The sequence below is a fragment of the Rhinolophus hipposideros genome, assembly GCF_964194185.1.
Source record: "Rhinolophus hipposideros genome assembly, chromosome: 19".
Lineage (NCBI taxonomy): Eukaryota > Metazoa > Chordata > Mammalia > Chiroptera > Rhinolophidae > Rhinolophus > Rhinolophus hipposideros.
Window position 1 is genome coordinate 51663910 of NC_138065.1, and position 14424 is coordinate 51678333.

Here is a 14424-nt window from a genome sequence, read left to right on the forward strand (position 1 = left end):
CTGCTCCTGGCACACTCAGGACATGCGCAGCAGGGCCCTGCAGACTGTGGGCATTCAGTAAACACCCACTCTGAATAAACTTGTTAAAGGAAATAGATTATTCCGTCAAGTACTACAAAGAAGCTAAGGAACTTGACTGGCCCACAGCCAGTAAGTGGCAAAGTCAGGACTCAAACCCAGGTCTGTCTGGTCCCAGAGCCGGTGCTTTCACTTCGTACTGGGAGATGGATACGCCACAGATCTCTGGCAGAGTTCCCAAAGACACAAGAAAAACACGCTCTATCTTTCTAGAAAGTAAATGTTACCCAATATTTGATACATAAAACAACCACCAATATATTCTGACAGAGAATAAAGAATTTGTAATTAGCAGTATTAGATTATCTGAGTCATCACATTGTTTCATTTTATGATAGCCCCAGGCTCTCCTAGGGATACAAGTGCATTGTCCCCTGCCACTAGGGTTATATTCACATTGGAGAATCAGAATCAGAAAAGCACTCAGTGCTGTTTGAGCATCAAATGCACAGCAAGCATATGTTAAATGACATGGATACAATGTAGCCCTGACCTCATGGACCCTAGTAAACTATTCTGAAAAAGAGAAACAAATAATTGAAAGTGCTAAGATAGCCGCCTGCACAGGAGTTACAGACCCCAGGGGCGGCATCTGACTCCCACTCTGCCGCGTTTGGGACAGTATGGGGGAGGCTGTGGGGAATGTTTAAGACTTCCCAGGGGAATGCCCAAGCTCCACTCTCATTCCTTGGCTGCTCTTTGAAAGAAATACAGGAATTAATTAGTTGGGGGAAAGGGGAGTGAGAGAAAGTAGTCATGGAAAGGGAATATTTAAGTTATAAATTTTCAGGAAAACTACAGTATTCTGAAAGGGCCAGAACCAGTGCCATACAAGAGAAGATATCATTACATTGGAAAAATACACAGAAGAAATAAAAATTTAACAAGATGCCCAAGTTGTAGTGAAAAGGTAGAAATTACAGCAATGAGATATTTTTCATCTATCAATATAGTTAAAAAAGATTACAGGGAAACTGACACTATTAAATGCCACAAATAAAATATGTACTATAGATAAAAAACATAGAATATACGTCTCTCACAGGCAATGTGGCAACATGTGTAACATGTTCAAATGCAGATGCACACTTGTAACTCTGGGAAAAGTCTAACAGACATGGAAAGAATCAAGTAAATAGGTTGGCCCATCAATGCCACAAACGCTGTGCACACGACAAAGGATGAGGTGCGACACGGAAGGGCGGTGCTGGAACGCCGTGAGGTGAGAAAGGCAAAAGCCAGGTCCGTCTTTGCAGGACGGAAACCTGCACACACGTCGGTCCAGTCGTCTCAAACGCGGAAACGAGGCGAAAGCCGCCCTCTGCGCACCTCTCCCATCACCCTAAGAATCGTCCACGGCCAACTGTGGCCCCCGAGTCATTAGTCAACAGTCGCTTTACCCTCTGTTACTTACGCCACTAGAAGTTACTCGACTAAATAAGCTCAGAGACGATCTTTCACAAAAAGGTCAGCCTTGAAATCACCCAGAGGTTAGCCAGCAAACAGAACAGATTCCATGTACCTGGGTAAGCCCCGAAGAGCGGCGAGCCACGCACCGCACACGAGCGCGCGGCGTGCACGGCGGGACGGCCGAGTGGCGCACACACGCGGGCGGCGCGGCGCATGCGCCGTGCGCAGGGGCGGGCAGCAGGCGGTGCGCATGCCCGGGGGCGCGGCTCGGCCGCAGGCTCGGGGCGGCCCGGGCACTGGCCGCTGCAGTCTGAGCCCTGGGGCCACACGGCCACCCCTTCCGGCGACACTGGACGTGCGGGCCCACTGCTCAGCCCGGGTGACGCTGATCCCGGGCCCGCCGTCCGAGAACCGTCACGATCCCCTGCTCACGTGGCCGGCACACGCGTGGATACAGACACATCCCGAGTCTGCACAGCAGCGGCCTGGCCGCCGGCGCGAGGAAGCCTTGGGGGCGGGGGCTCGGCCAGGAGCGTAGAGGACACTTCAGACACAGCCGCGCGACGACCAGCAGGGACACGCGACGACCAGCAGGGACACGGGCGGCAGGGCTGGGACACCGACGCCGGGAGACGCCGGACTTCTCGTCCGAAACCAGCGTCCACCACCAGTTTCCTCATCTGAAAGCCACAGCCTGGGGGAAGGGGGTGGTAAACCCACGGTACTCGCCTGTGTGTCAATTTTAAGTCACAACTCATTGGAGAAACAGTGAAATACTTTAAACACATGTGAATCAAAATAACATGTAACCACAATGAGCCCTAAGTGCTTACCTAGCCAAGCGGATCGCAGAAATATACAGGTGGTGCCCCCACGAAAACGGCCTGGACGGCAGTATCTACAAGCAGCTTCACTTTAAAATAGAATTCCTAACCAAAATGCAGGCGCAGCGGCACCGCTGGGAACCGGGCTCAGCGACGGGCACACAAACAGCTTCCAAACGTCTGACATCTGGAGACCACGGGCCGCAGCCAGGTAGGAGCAGCCCTGTAACCAGCTGCCCATCTTCCAAGGTGCAGGTGGACATGAGCGTGCACGTGGGGATTATACACCCCACGATGTGGACCTGGGAACCGTGGAAGAGCACGAAGGACGAGCTCAGGAAACACCAGGTGTAAACACTGGATCGTTAGACTCACTTGAAACAGAAGCTAATGGTTAAGAGCCTGACAATCGTCTCCACTGTCCACTGCCATGATCGAAATACGTACAAGACCTAGGGGTGTCACTTAACCTCCTCCCACTGCAGTTTTCTCACCTGAAAGATGAGGCTGACAACTGTACACACCTCATGGGTCATTGTGAACATTAATATGAAAATGCACGTAAACCTTTAGTACACTAACTCGCACAAAGGCTCCGTAAATGTTAGACATTGGTGGAAGGTGTAGACGCTCTTACACAAATTCTGCCAGTGTATTTGGCCACTAAAAAAGATAAAGATCTTGAAAAATCATCTTTAGCTCTCTCACTAACTTTTGCTCCTCCTGGACCAGCCAGGCCAAACTTCAGTTCCTTGAAAGGGCTGTGTTTTCACTAGTTTCCAGAACATGTAGATATCGTCCCTTTGCTTCGAACACTTTCAATCCCACTTCCTACTTTCAGCCGTGGACAGATTACCCTGCAGGCCCCTCCACGTCTGTGCAAACAGCACTTCCTCGGGAAGCCGGCCCCAAACCCTCTTGTCCATGCTATGTCTCTAGCTTATTAAGAGTATTCTGAAGCTCCCATATTTTACTCAATTAACTACAAACAGTGGTATTTAATGTATGACTTGCCCAACAAATTGTAAGCTTTGAGAAGGCAGTATCTGTCTTATTCACACTACTCTATGTCCAGTGCTGGGGGCACAGCAAGGAACAGAGAATGCTCTACAAATAGTGAATTAAATGAATGCAGGACCAGTCAGGATAGTTAATTCTAACCTAGCTCGTGTTCACACTGAGAACTACTACCATTCCTGAGAAGCCTACTGTCCCTGTCCCCTCATTCTAATAAGACGTTTCAAGTGTAAATGTAAAGCCCATCTTTCCAAAGACTTAGCTCTGTTGCTAAGACAGGATCAAGCCCATCATTTTATATTCTTAATATGTCTATTAAATGGTATCAGATGAAAGTTGACCTTCATCTGATCATCTGGCCTTCATCAAAGTGTCTGTTGTTTACTGGGCTTCACCCAGAAGACGTTTTTGAAGAATTCCACAGCTTAAAAAGAAAAAGAAAAAAAAAAGGTATGAAAACGATCCACAATGTATCAGTGAGAATTCCCTGGGCCAGAAAGGTTTAGTGATTTGTTCAGCACTGGAAAGCGAGACAGTGCTACACACAGAACAAAGATCCAGGTTTCCCAGTTCTGTTTGTCTTTCCACTGTAAAGCCTGTTGGTGCCTTGAGAACCAGTGTGCAAGACATTCGAAGCAATAATCTTGAAATGCGGCGAGTACTCATTCAGTGCTACCGAACATTCGTAAAGCTCTGAAAACCATGGGTGGCAGGCGCCTGCTGCAGTAGCAACTGAGGAGGGAGGCCTGGGCCTTGGCCTGGTGAGAAAGTTCCATGGGTGACTCTTATGCCAGCCAAGACTGAGAAGCCCTCATTTCATCAATCAAGCAGTATTTGCTAAATGTCTCCTCTGTCCCTAGCAGTGTGTTTCTGCCCTCAAGGCTCTTAGGAGGATACAAGATTTATGTATATAAACTCAATTAGAGGAAAAAATTAGACTGTGTATAACAAAGTGCTGATTTAGCTAAATTCTGAGAAAGTAGGACAGGAGCACAGGGTAGACGTGAGCTATTTGTGGAGACAGAACAATGGATAGATGGCTCCCTTATGATAAACAAGGGTGAGGTTTTCAACCAGTGCCACGAGCAGGAGTCCCACGGATGCGTGCAAGTGCCCCAAAGGCCACTGGAGAACAGCAGGAGGGCGCTTCTGCTGCTGCACCATTTCCATCAGAATAGCTCCACTCTTACCTTTTATACTTTCAATTTCTGCCTAAAATTCATTTGAAAAAGAAGTCCGCTGGCTTTTAAAAGTTTGAGAACTCTCTCCTTCACAAGTGAAAAAGCAAAGGAATCAGTGGTGCTGGAACTTTTCCAAAGTCCCAAAGCTAACAGTGATGTGGAGCCCGGGCCTTTTCACGAGGTCACCCCAACGCCCACCTGACATCCCACGGGAGGGCACCTGTGAGCCTGTGAGCAGAGGGGCTCACACAGCATCCCCACACACCCGACCCAAACGGAGGCTGTCCTTCAGGTCACGTGTGTGACCTTGGGATGAGAGCAGGGAAGGGGCCGGAGGGGAGCCAAGCAAGCCCCAGAGAAAACACAGCCCCCTGCCCAGAGCAGCTCTTCAACACAGTTGGAGGGAGATGTTTTAAAAAGTTAAAAGCTGATAAAGAAGCTGTGTGTGGGGGACTTCCTGGGTGGAACTGTTGAGTCGTGTGCTTTAAGAAAGTAGTGCATAAGAACGCAGGGCGGCAGGCGCGGGGCTGGAGAACAGCGCGGCGGGGAGGCAGGCACGCCTGCTGGCACCAGCGGCCCTTCCGTGGCACTCGTTTTGGGAAGAGCACGGGGAGAAGCTCTGGCTCCCCGGCCGCACAGGGAAACGCTCACCCTGCATCGGGGGCCCCCGGCTCGCGCTCTGGCTGCAGCTGCTTCTCCAGGGCGGCACCTGACGCGGGCGCTCAGGTAAGAACTACTAGTCCTTCCGGAACGCTTCCGCTGCCAATTTGTTCCTCCCACAGCACCCCTCCAACACTGGTATTATCACCATCGGATTGTTGAAAGGACCGAGCCAAAAGGAGACGTCTAGAATTTAGCTCAGCCTGTGCTCAGTGGACGCGGTGCATGAGCATAAATCTCAATCCTAATAGTCATGTGTTTATCACATTTGGTTCAGTAAAACTTTTTTCATTTTTGCAATGAGTTTATACCCTAATAGGATCCACCCAATCATGTCTCAAACGACATGTCTAAAACTAAATGGACTGCCTATTCTCCAAACGGCTGCCTTTTCCAGCTTCCTACTTCGGCTCATGGCACTACTCTTGATAATCTAAGCTCAAAACTGTGGTGTCCCCTTTGACTCTAATTCGCTGTTAACCACTTTAAATTAAGGGCTTTGATCATTACGGTGAACCAAAACATTCAATGGCTCCCTACTGCCGAGCAAAGGAAACCCAAACTCCTGTACCAGCAACACAGCACTGGGCGCTCAGAGGCGCAGCCTGCCCCCCAGCGCTCCCCGGAACACAGCCTAGGGCATCACTCACCTCCAAGTTTTGCTACCGCCCACAAATGTACTTAGTGTTTATTAAGCACTTGACCTTGGGAAAGTCACCTAATCTGGGCTTTATGTTACTCAACTATAAAATGGGTATAATAATACTTGCCTGAAAAGACCAACTGAGGTGGTAAAACTAAGAAAGCTGCTATAAATTTTAAGTACTATAAAAATCGAGACGTTATCATTATGTCATTGCTATGGTAATTTTATTTTATTGTATACCTGCCTTGCTCCAGAAAGGATGTGAGGTAGCCCCCATAAAACACAAAGTAACAAGAATGTAAGATGGAAGCAATACAAGAAATACAAAACAAAAGGTAAGGACATAAAGTGGAACTGAGAAGGAGACTAAGGAAAATGCATACGTCACTGTCTATCGAACCTTCTGGGTTCATCATCTGGCCTGAACACTGCAGTTCGATTTGAAAAGGAAATTAAGTCAGTGAGACAATTCAGTGTCCAGAAGGCCAACAACAAAACCATTGGTCAGATGTGAAACGGTGCCTGCTGTAAAGAGCAGAAGATTTTTCTCCCACAGGCCGCTGGTCGGTGACGTCCTGCATAGCACCCCCACCCCGACGGTGTGTCAGTTCATCACTATCAGACTGCAGTCTCCTGAGGCCAGGTAACCAACCGTCTTATCACGTTTGTGTCTGACAGCACGTAGTCAACAACCCACCTGCCTCAATTCCTAACCCGCCGGTCTCCATGGACCCCGTCTCTGAAATAGAGCGATGCCCTATTTCGCACCACCTCGCACAGCCCCATGCTAATCCTAAGACTTCTAGTTAGCACAGGATTCCTAACTTCAAAACCCTCCGCCAGCCTCCTGCTCACAGAGCAAATGCTCATCCTTCACCCTCACAGCAGTCTGGACCAGCGCCTCCCCTGCAATGCCCTTCCCTCTTCCCATTGCTCTGAAGTCTTTTTCCCCTTAAGCTCAGCTTTAAAATCTCACCTTACACTCACAGACTTCCCTGACTAGGGAGCAATGTCGGAGGGGGTGAGACTGGGGAGGAGGAGACTGGAAAGTCAGAAGCCCACGTTCTCATCCGTTCCTCACCGGCTCAGAGACTGTGGGCAGGTCACTCAGCCACCGTGAGGCTATTTCCTTATCTGTGGAGTCATGGTTTGAGGACACAGTGCACCGCAATTACCCTCCAGGTAACGGCTCCTACAAACTCAGGATGCTTTGCTTCTTACAAGCCCAGACACACCTTCGTCTCTACTCTGACCATTATTATCTCTGACATATTCTAATATGTAATTACATACATTGTCTTTTAACTTTCCCTGCTAAGGAAACACGCCAGCATCTCCACAACAGGAGTTAACATGCGAGTCGTCTGTTCCCTTGTTATCCCAAAGATAGTGGCATAGGACCAGGTACATAGCAGACACTGTTTGTAAGTGAAGAAATGTTTAAATAACTTTTTAAAAGATCAATTACAATATACTCGCTTACTGCAGTATGAATCAGCAAAAAAAAAAAAAAAAAGGCCTTTTTTCCCCATTAAGCAGACCATTAAAATAAGTGTACTAAAACAAAAAAATCGCTAAGCCACTGTTCTCTACAAAAGTATATTCCCTTTGCAGGTTACAGAGCTGGGCAGGGCAGCTCCCCTACTAAGGTGACTGCGGCTAAACACAAGACAACACACAGCGTATGTTCACTTCCCAGAGCGTTTGGTTAGATCTTCTGTTGCTCACTGGCAAAACAAACAAACAAACAAAAAACCTACCATAATTTTTATTTTATTATTTTACTGATGTTACTTTATACACTATTGCTATGATTCCAATATAAAAACCAATAGTTAGAGAATTATGAAATAAACCATTAAGCTGAACTTGCAGTGACTTTGAATATTGCAGGCTAAGTAAAGCCCCTACCACCAACACTCCTGTGGAGCCTCGTTTTGTGCTTTTCACATTGTCCTCTTTGTTGATTAATATTATCTATCTTTTTCTGGATGCATGTCCTGGTTCCTGGAAGGCCTTTAAAGAAGAATCTGATAAATCTAGCAGTTTGCTGATTCTTCCTTTGCTCATTACTAGTCCTGTCAGCAAAATCTAGGTAGCACTGAAAATGTGAGTATTGGTTTAACTGTAAAAACTAAATTAAAAAGAAAAAACAAAAGAGCTATGTCAATCACCGACTACAGAGAAGAGACACTATCAATGCGCAGTAAATTAACATCCTATAGTAAAAACACACAGAACTTTAAACTATGGGCAGTAGATGGAAAGAGCTTCTTCAAAGCAGAGGTTCAGAAACTCAAGACAATTCTCACATTCCAAATTCTAAATATACTGTAAATGGATCAGTAAGTCAGGCAATGACCCCACGCATGCTATTTTGGTTTCCATTGCTGTTACTGCCGGAAGAGTTTGCAAGGGCTCACTGCCAGTTTAGAACACGGTTAGAGATATTTCAATACAAAATAAAAGCGATTTATTCCTAAGAAGAAATATAAATCTACAAAGTTATCCAATTATCTTTATTCACATGTCAATAATGCACAAAAACGCTCAGCAAAAGAAGATGGAGAAGGAAACTGCGATTCTCTGTGAACTGTAATTGTTACCTCTTTCAATCTCGATTCCACTCAAAAAGCCGTTTATCTTATTTAAGCAATAGAAAAAGATAGGAATAAAGCAAAACTCTGGCCCAAAGAGTTTCCTAAAAAAATAAATAAATAAAGAGGAAAAAATTCATCCGGGAGGGATACAGAAATGCAAGTACGGCAGGTGTGTGTAACAATCCACGCACACGCCAAGGCCTAATATCAGATTTCCTTGAAGAAATAAATAATAAGCATTTATTTGCTCAGGCATTTCACATTAAAAGAGGCAACAGCAACAAGAACAGGGTGACCAAAAAGGGATGTTTTGTCTGTGACTTGCTCTGCTGTGTAAACAGCAATTATCTGAATAGTTCTCAATGCAATCACTTCCATTAGGAAAACACATCCCTGTTTAAAAATTAGGCTTCATAATCTTGACAAATTACAAGAACTGTGTAACTGAACCAGTAGTGTTGTACAGAAGCACACTAATGACAGTCACACACCAGTATTTTAAAAGAAAATGGGTTTGAATAGTGCCTGAAAGAAGACTAGTATGCCAAGCCTGGAGCCGTGGGCTTTCAATATTGAACACAAAACAAACATAACCAGTAACAATAAGGCGATCATGACTAGATAATATTAGTCTTCCTGCTGCAAAGGAAACAGATAGTCATGACAATGAGTGACCAACTTTCAAAACACAACCAAATTCAAAATCAAGCAACATAGATTTAAGAAACTTCAAATGTTTCATTTTTAATGGAAAACATGCAAGATAACATTTAAATTTCCAGTTCTGTCATTTTAGAACCACCTGCTTAAGATATTCAAGACTCCTTGAAACATGGTGGCTTAATAAGGCAATTTAATTTAACATTCTGAGACTTAAACTTATTTCAAAATCCACTAACTGGGTGAATAACAGGTTAACAATTACTTCTACTGAGGCAGCAAGGAAACACATTTCATTTCTTCTGCTTTATACTGCCCATCGATGCAGAGAATAGTAAATTAAAAATATGGCAGAATACTATACCATTTAAATCTGAAAATTAGTTGCTCTTTGTATTTTCCTTGACTACTGGGATTTCTGACAATGACAAAATGAAAAAATGGGAAATTAGGTTGTTGGAGAGGTTAGAAATTACTTCTACAGTAATGGCTTAGAAGCCATTAGAATGGTCCTTTTAGAAATTAAAAATATTGGGCCCGCTGTCACAAGAATTTTCAGGGCCCAAATTCAGAAGTAGCGTTACAATAAATAGGTGGGGCAACTTAAAAAGGAAGTGACAATGGCTTTTCTGAAAACTTGTGGGAAGCCTCCTGACAGATTCAAAAGGAGATGGGCAGGTTAAAACTTAGGAAGGCTCGAAAGTAACGTAAAACATTCTGTCTAGTTTGGCTCACAACTCAGAGTTAGGGATAAAGCACAGCGATTCCACCACATCCCCAGGGCATTTTAATCATCACTTTAAGATACATTAGTTTAAAATGTGATTTTAAAAAGTGTAACAGGAGAATCTACTGATACGTCAAAAATCATATGTGGAATCCCTACTTCACAATGGAAAAATTGTTAAAATCGCTAATCAAGCAAAATAAAATGCACAGGTTTGTCCAGATTCATTTGAGACAAATCCGAAAAGAATTCTGAATTGTATTTTTAAAAACTGCAAAGCACATGCTTCCTGGAAGTATTCTACCTTATTTTGAACACTGTAATTTCCACCTAAAAGAACATACAGCCTCATTCTCCCCAACATCACTTTACTCATGGAATTAGGTCCTAAGGTAAACGCTCTCTCCTTTAGCCTGGGCTGTGCTCCCATGAGGTCAAGAAAGGCAGCTTCTTATTGGAGTTTGGGGGTCACGGAGAACCTAACCTGAGCACACATATGGATCACCTCTAGGATACTTAAAGCCCAGAGTCTCAATGTGAGAATTTGAGGAAATCAACTTTTGCAATAGCATGGAAAGCCAACTGAACTAGAAGGCCAGTTAATAATACCCTTTTCTGTATTACAAAAATTCTAACAGTGAAATTTTGTTTGTAAAATGCAATGTACAGTTTATCCTCTCGGATAAAATACTACAGCCTGGGTGGTGGTTAAATTGCAGCTATAAAGGAAATTGTCCTGAGATAAATGGTTTCCCTATGAGAAGGTTTCACTGCCATACTTCACCTCAGGACAATAAATCAAATTAACTGCACCTTGTCCTGTCCAATGACATCTTCAGTTTGACCACATCTTGGGAATCGGGTGCAAAAACATACACTGTTTATGGCAGGAAATCATATTCCTGATTTTGTCCACCCGACCTCACGTCAGGTCTCTGAAGCCGTCACTGGTTCACCTAAACATTCTCCTGGAAGCTACAGCTGTTTTTCCTGCTGCATTCAGGGCCTGCCCACTGGAGGTAAAGAAGCAAAATGGGGGGGACTGGGTATTTGAAACTGGCTTGCTTTTAGCCCATTAAATCTAGAATTTTGTTACGAATTAAAGACTGATGTCTCACAAAATACGTAGCTAGCAACTGACCATAAAGTGCCTTAACATAATTTCTGAGGTTTAACACATCAGTGGTACACACTTGTGAGAGTTCCCTCTACTAGCAGGGGTGAAAAAAACACCCAGTGAGAAGCAACACTATGATTTTTAAAAACACACGACAACCATACAAAATAAAAAGGAAAGAAAACTTTACCAAGGGAAAGACCAAACATCCAAATCATTGTTTCTTCGAAACAGCACAAGTGAATCCGCCTTTCCCAGGCCAAATGTCCTAAACTACACAAAACAGTCAATTCTAACAACTTAAAGAAGAGAGGCGGGTGTGCTACCGAAGCTAAAACCTAACCGGAAAATAAGCCCCAGCATGATTTTTCAGGATGACATCCCCTGAACACAAGCCTTCATGAGTCTTTTGGAGCAAAAATTAATATAAGACCCCGTCATATTTTCAGGGAAACACGGTAGGAGGGGAGTAAGTACCACGACCAATGCACACACAATGCCCATGTTTATTCCATTTTCACTCATTTGACCATGACACAAACACTCAAAGAAAACATAACCTCATTTCTGTTTTCAGGAGTGCTACAATGAAAATAAGCAAGGCTATGATAATGACAGCACAAAATTAATATCAGCCCCATTTTAAATTCGAATCAAGAGGCTGAAAAGGGAGCACAGCCCTGAGAAATTTTTAAAGTGCTGTCAATTGGAATTTCTAAAATACTTAGCTACTCCATAACTCTTAGGGGGAAAAAAAAAAAGAAAAAGAAAAAGAACCTATTGATTTTACAAATAGTGCAGAGCTTCACAAAGCTTGAAAGTGTTGAATTTGGGGGTGGAAGCCAAGGAGCAGGGGGGCAACTATCACAACAACGTGATTTACCTGTTTTAAACCCAAACAGGCTTCCTTGGCCTCTGAAAATAAGACAGACTTTTTCTCCCCTTAGGCCCAATATGACTGCAAACTGGAAGAAAGTCTTTTTAAAACAAAATTAGACAGCATCAGCTAGGCGCTGTCGGGACGCTGGTGAGGCCCCAGTCGGGTCCGCTGCGCCCGCGGAGGAGGGGGTGTGGAACTGGCGGGGGGAGTCATTTCGGTTATTAGTAAATAAATCAGGCGGCAGAGAGCGGGAGGCCCAGGCGACTCTGCCCGAGGAGCCGGGCCTCGCTCTCCGCCTCCGCTTCCAGCGCAGCCTGGGTTTGATCTCAGAGCCCTGTGGATTGCCAAGGAAAAAAAAAAAAAAAAAGAATCATATCGAACCACAAAAGCACATGGGGCGAATGTAAAATATAAACACGGCGTTGGGCTGTGAGTGGCTGTTATTAAAGGTCTGAATTACTAAACATGAGAGGCGGGGAAAGCCAGGCGGCCATTTCAATAATATAAACCTCCCCGAATTAGACATTATTCAAATGAGAGCGGTCCGGCCGGGCGGCAGCAGGAGGACCAGCCCCCCGCGGGCGGACGCCCGGCGCGCGGCGGAGGGGATCCGGGGATGCCCGCCTCCCGAGGCCCCGCGGGACGGCGGCCGGGGTGTCACCAGCTGCCCGGGTCGGCGGCCCCGGGCCGGCTCAGCCGCCGCCGCGTCCCGCGGGCCTGGGGCTCTGGGGCCGGGCCGCCCGGGCCGGGCAGGGGGATCGGAGCCCGGAACCGCGCGGACGCCGACGGGCTTTTCCAGGACCCACGGGGCCGCGGGCCGGCGAGCACATGGGGCGGCCCGGAGGGCATCCCCCGCGCGGGGAACTCCCCGGGGTCCTCGCCCGCGGGCCTGCTCGGTCGGGCCGCCGCCGGGGCACACGCGGGTGCGGCCGGGGCGCCGGGGCCGTGACCCCGGCTCCCGCGTGGGCGCCCCCCGCCGCCGCGCCCGGGGCACGCGTGCGGAGGTCCGGCCCCGGGGTCCGCGCGGGGCCCGCCGACCCGCATTGTGCCGCCGCCGCCTCCGCCCTCCACGCCCCCCCGGCCGCCGCCGCCGCCGCCGCTATGAATATGTAAAACGCCTTTATTGTCCTGCTCGGCCGGCCCCGCCGCGGACCCGCTCGGGCTCGGGCTCGGCCACGGCGGCGGAGGGCCGGGCCGGGCCGGGGCGGCGGGCGGCGGCGGGCGGCGGGGGACCCGGCCCAGCCCCCGTGCCCGGGCGCCCCTCCGCCCGCCGCTGCGAGCCGCTCTCCCCCTCCGCTCGGCGCCCGGCGGGGGCTCCGCGCTCCGCGGCCCCCCAGCTCCCCGCCGTTAATTATAATAATCCTGAGTACTAATAAATTATGCTAAGTCGCGGGGGGGGCCGCGGAGCCGGGCCTGAGTATGAATATGAATATGTAAAATGCTGTAATGATTACCTGCTGCTGCTGCCGCCGCGGCTGAACTCTCATCTTGACTCGCTGCTCCTCCGTCCGCCATTTTGAATATTTTAACCAAAATCGCCGGGTCGATAAGCCCTCCCTCGCTCCGGCTCCCCTCCCCCCGCCCGCCCTCCTCACCGCCCCCCTCCTCTCCGCCCCGCCCGCGCCTCCCTCTCCCCGGGCGCGCGCCAGGGGGCGCGCGAGGCCGCCCCCGCGGAGGAGCCCCGCCCCTTCGGGCGCTCTGCGCACGCGCCTCCCAGCCGCGGCGGCTGTTCAGTCGCTGAAGCGCCCTCCACCTGCCAGTCACCCCTGGGCCCCATGTTTTTCCGTCTCGGCTCTGCACATGCGCGACTGCCTCCCAGCGCCTGAAGTTCCGTCGGCGCATGCGCGAGCTGCACGGGGCCGCTCCTCGGGCGTAACGGGTACGGGGTGGTACGCGGAGAGCCCGGGGCGCGGACGGTGCTCCTTCCCGGCCGCCTCGCTGCCCTCCCGGCCTGCTCCGGTGTCCCCAGGGGCCAGGGGCATGCTACAGGGAGGGCAGGGGGCCCCGCGCCCCGGAGCGTGGGGGCGTGGGCGGTGTCCGTGGGCGCAGCAGGCCCGCGTCCCCGCCGCCGCGCACTTTTTCAGGATTTCCGCGCGGTGGCACCGCCGGCGGCAAGGCGGGGCCGCGCCCCCCCAGGTGACTTCCGGCCCCGCGGGCAGGTGGGGCGGAAACCCCCGCCGTGGGCGCCCCGGCGCCGCACCTGCCGAGCCCCGCGCCGCGTCCCGCGCTAAATTTGAATCCGGGCGAGTCCCCGCCCCCAGCCCCGCCGGCCGCGGGCGGAGTGCGCGGTGCTGCCGGCCTCGGCCCGCGTCTCTCCTGCGCTGCCGGTGGCCGTCACCTGCCGGCGACCTCGGGAGCCACGTTCCGCCCGTGGGCTCTCGGCCTGCTCGCCGCTCCCCGACCCGCACGCAGTGCTGCCCCGGCGGGACGCGCGTGCTCTCGTACACGCGCGGCGGGCGGGCTCGCTGACCTAGTGACAGCGTGCGAGTCGGCAGTCGCTGCACCGCGAGGGTGCCCTGCTGCCGTCCTCCGAGGAAACAGGACAGCCGTCTTCCGTGGAAAAGAGCTTTCTTTGTCACCCGTCACAATGCTCTAAGATTTCCTAAAATTTCCCTGCACACGAT

General features: G+C 49.3%; 1 protein-coding gene across 3 annotated transcripts in view; it reads right to left on the reverse strand.

The window, feature by feature from the left end:
* Nucleotides 1-13375, reverse strand: part of POU2F1 (POU class 2 homeobox 1) — a 114830-nt gene extending 101455 nt beyond the window's left edge. The window contains exon 1 of one of the 3 annotated variants that reach the window (XM_081026406.1): nt 13255-13375. In XM_081026406.1, coding sequence (XP_080882532.1) covers nt 13255-13315 — 61 coding nt within the window. In that variant the 5' untranslated portion in view covers nt 13316-13375. The remainder of the gene's footprint in view (nt 1-13254) is intronic. The other 2 variants (XM_081026403.1, XM_081026405.1) reach the window with 2 other exon arrangements.
* Nucleotides 13376-14424: the final 1049 nt, after the last annotated feature.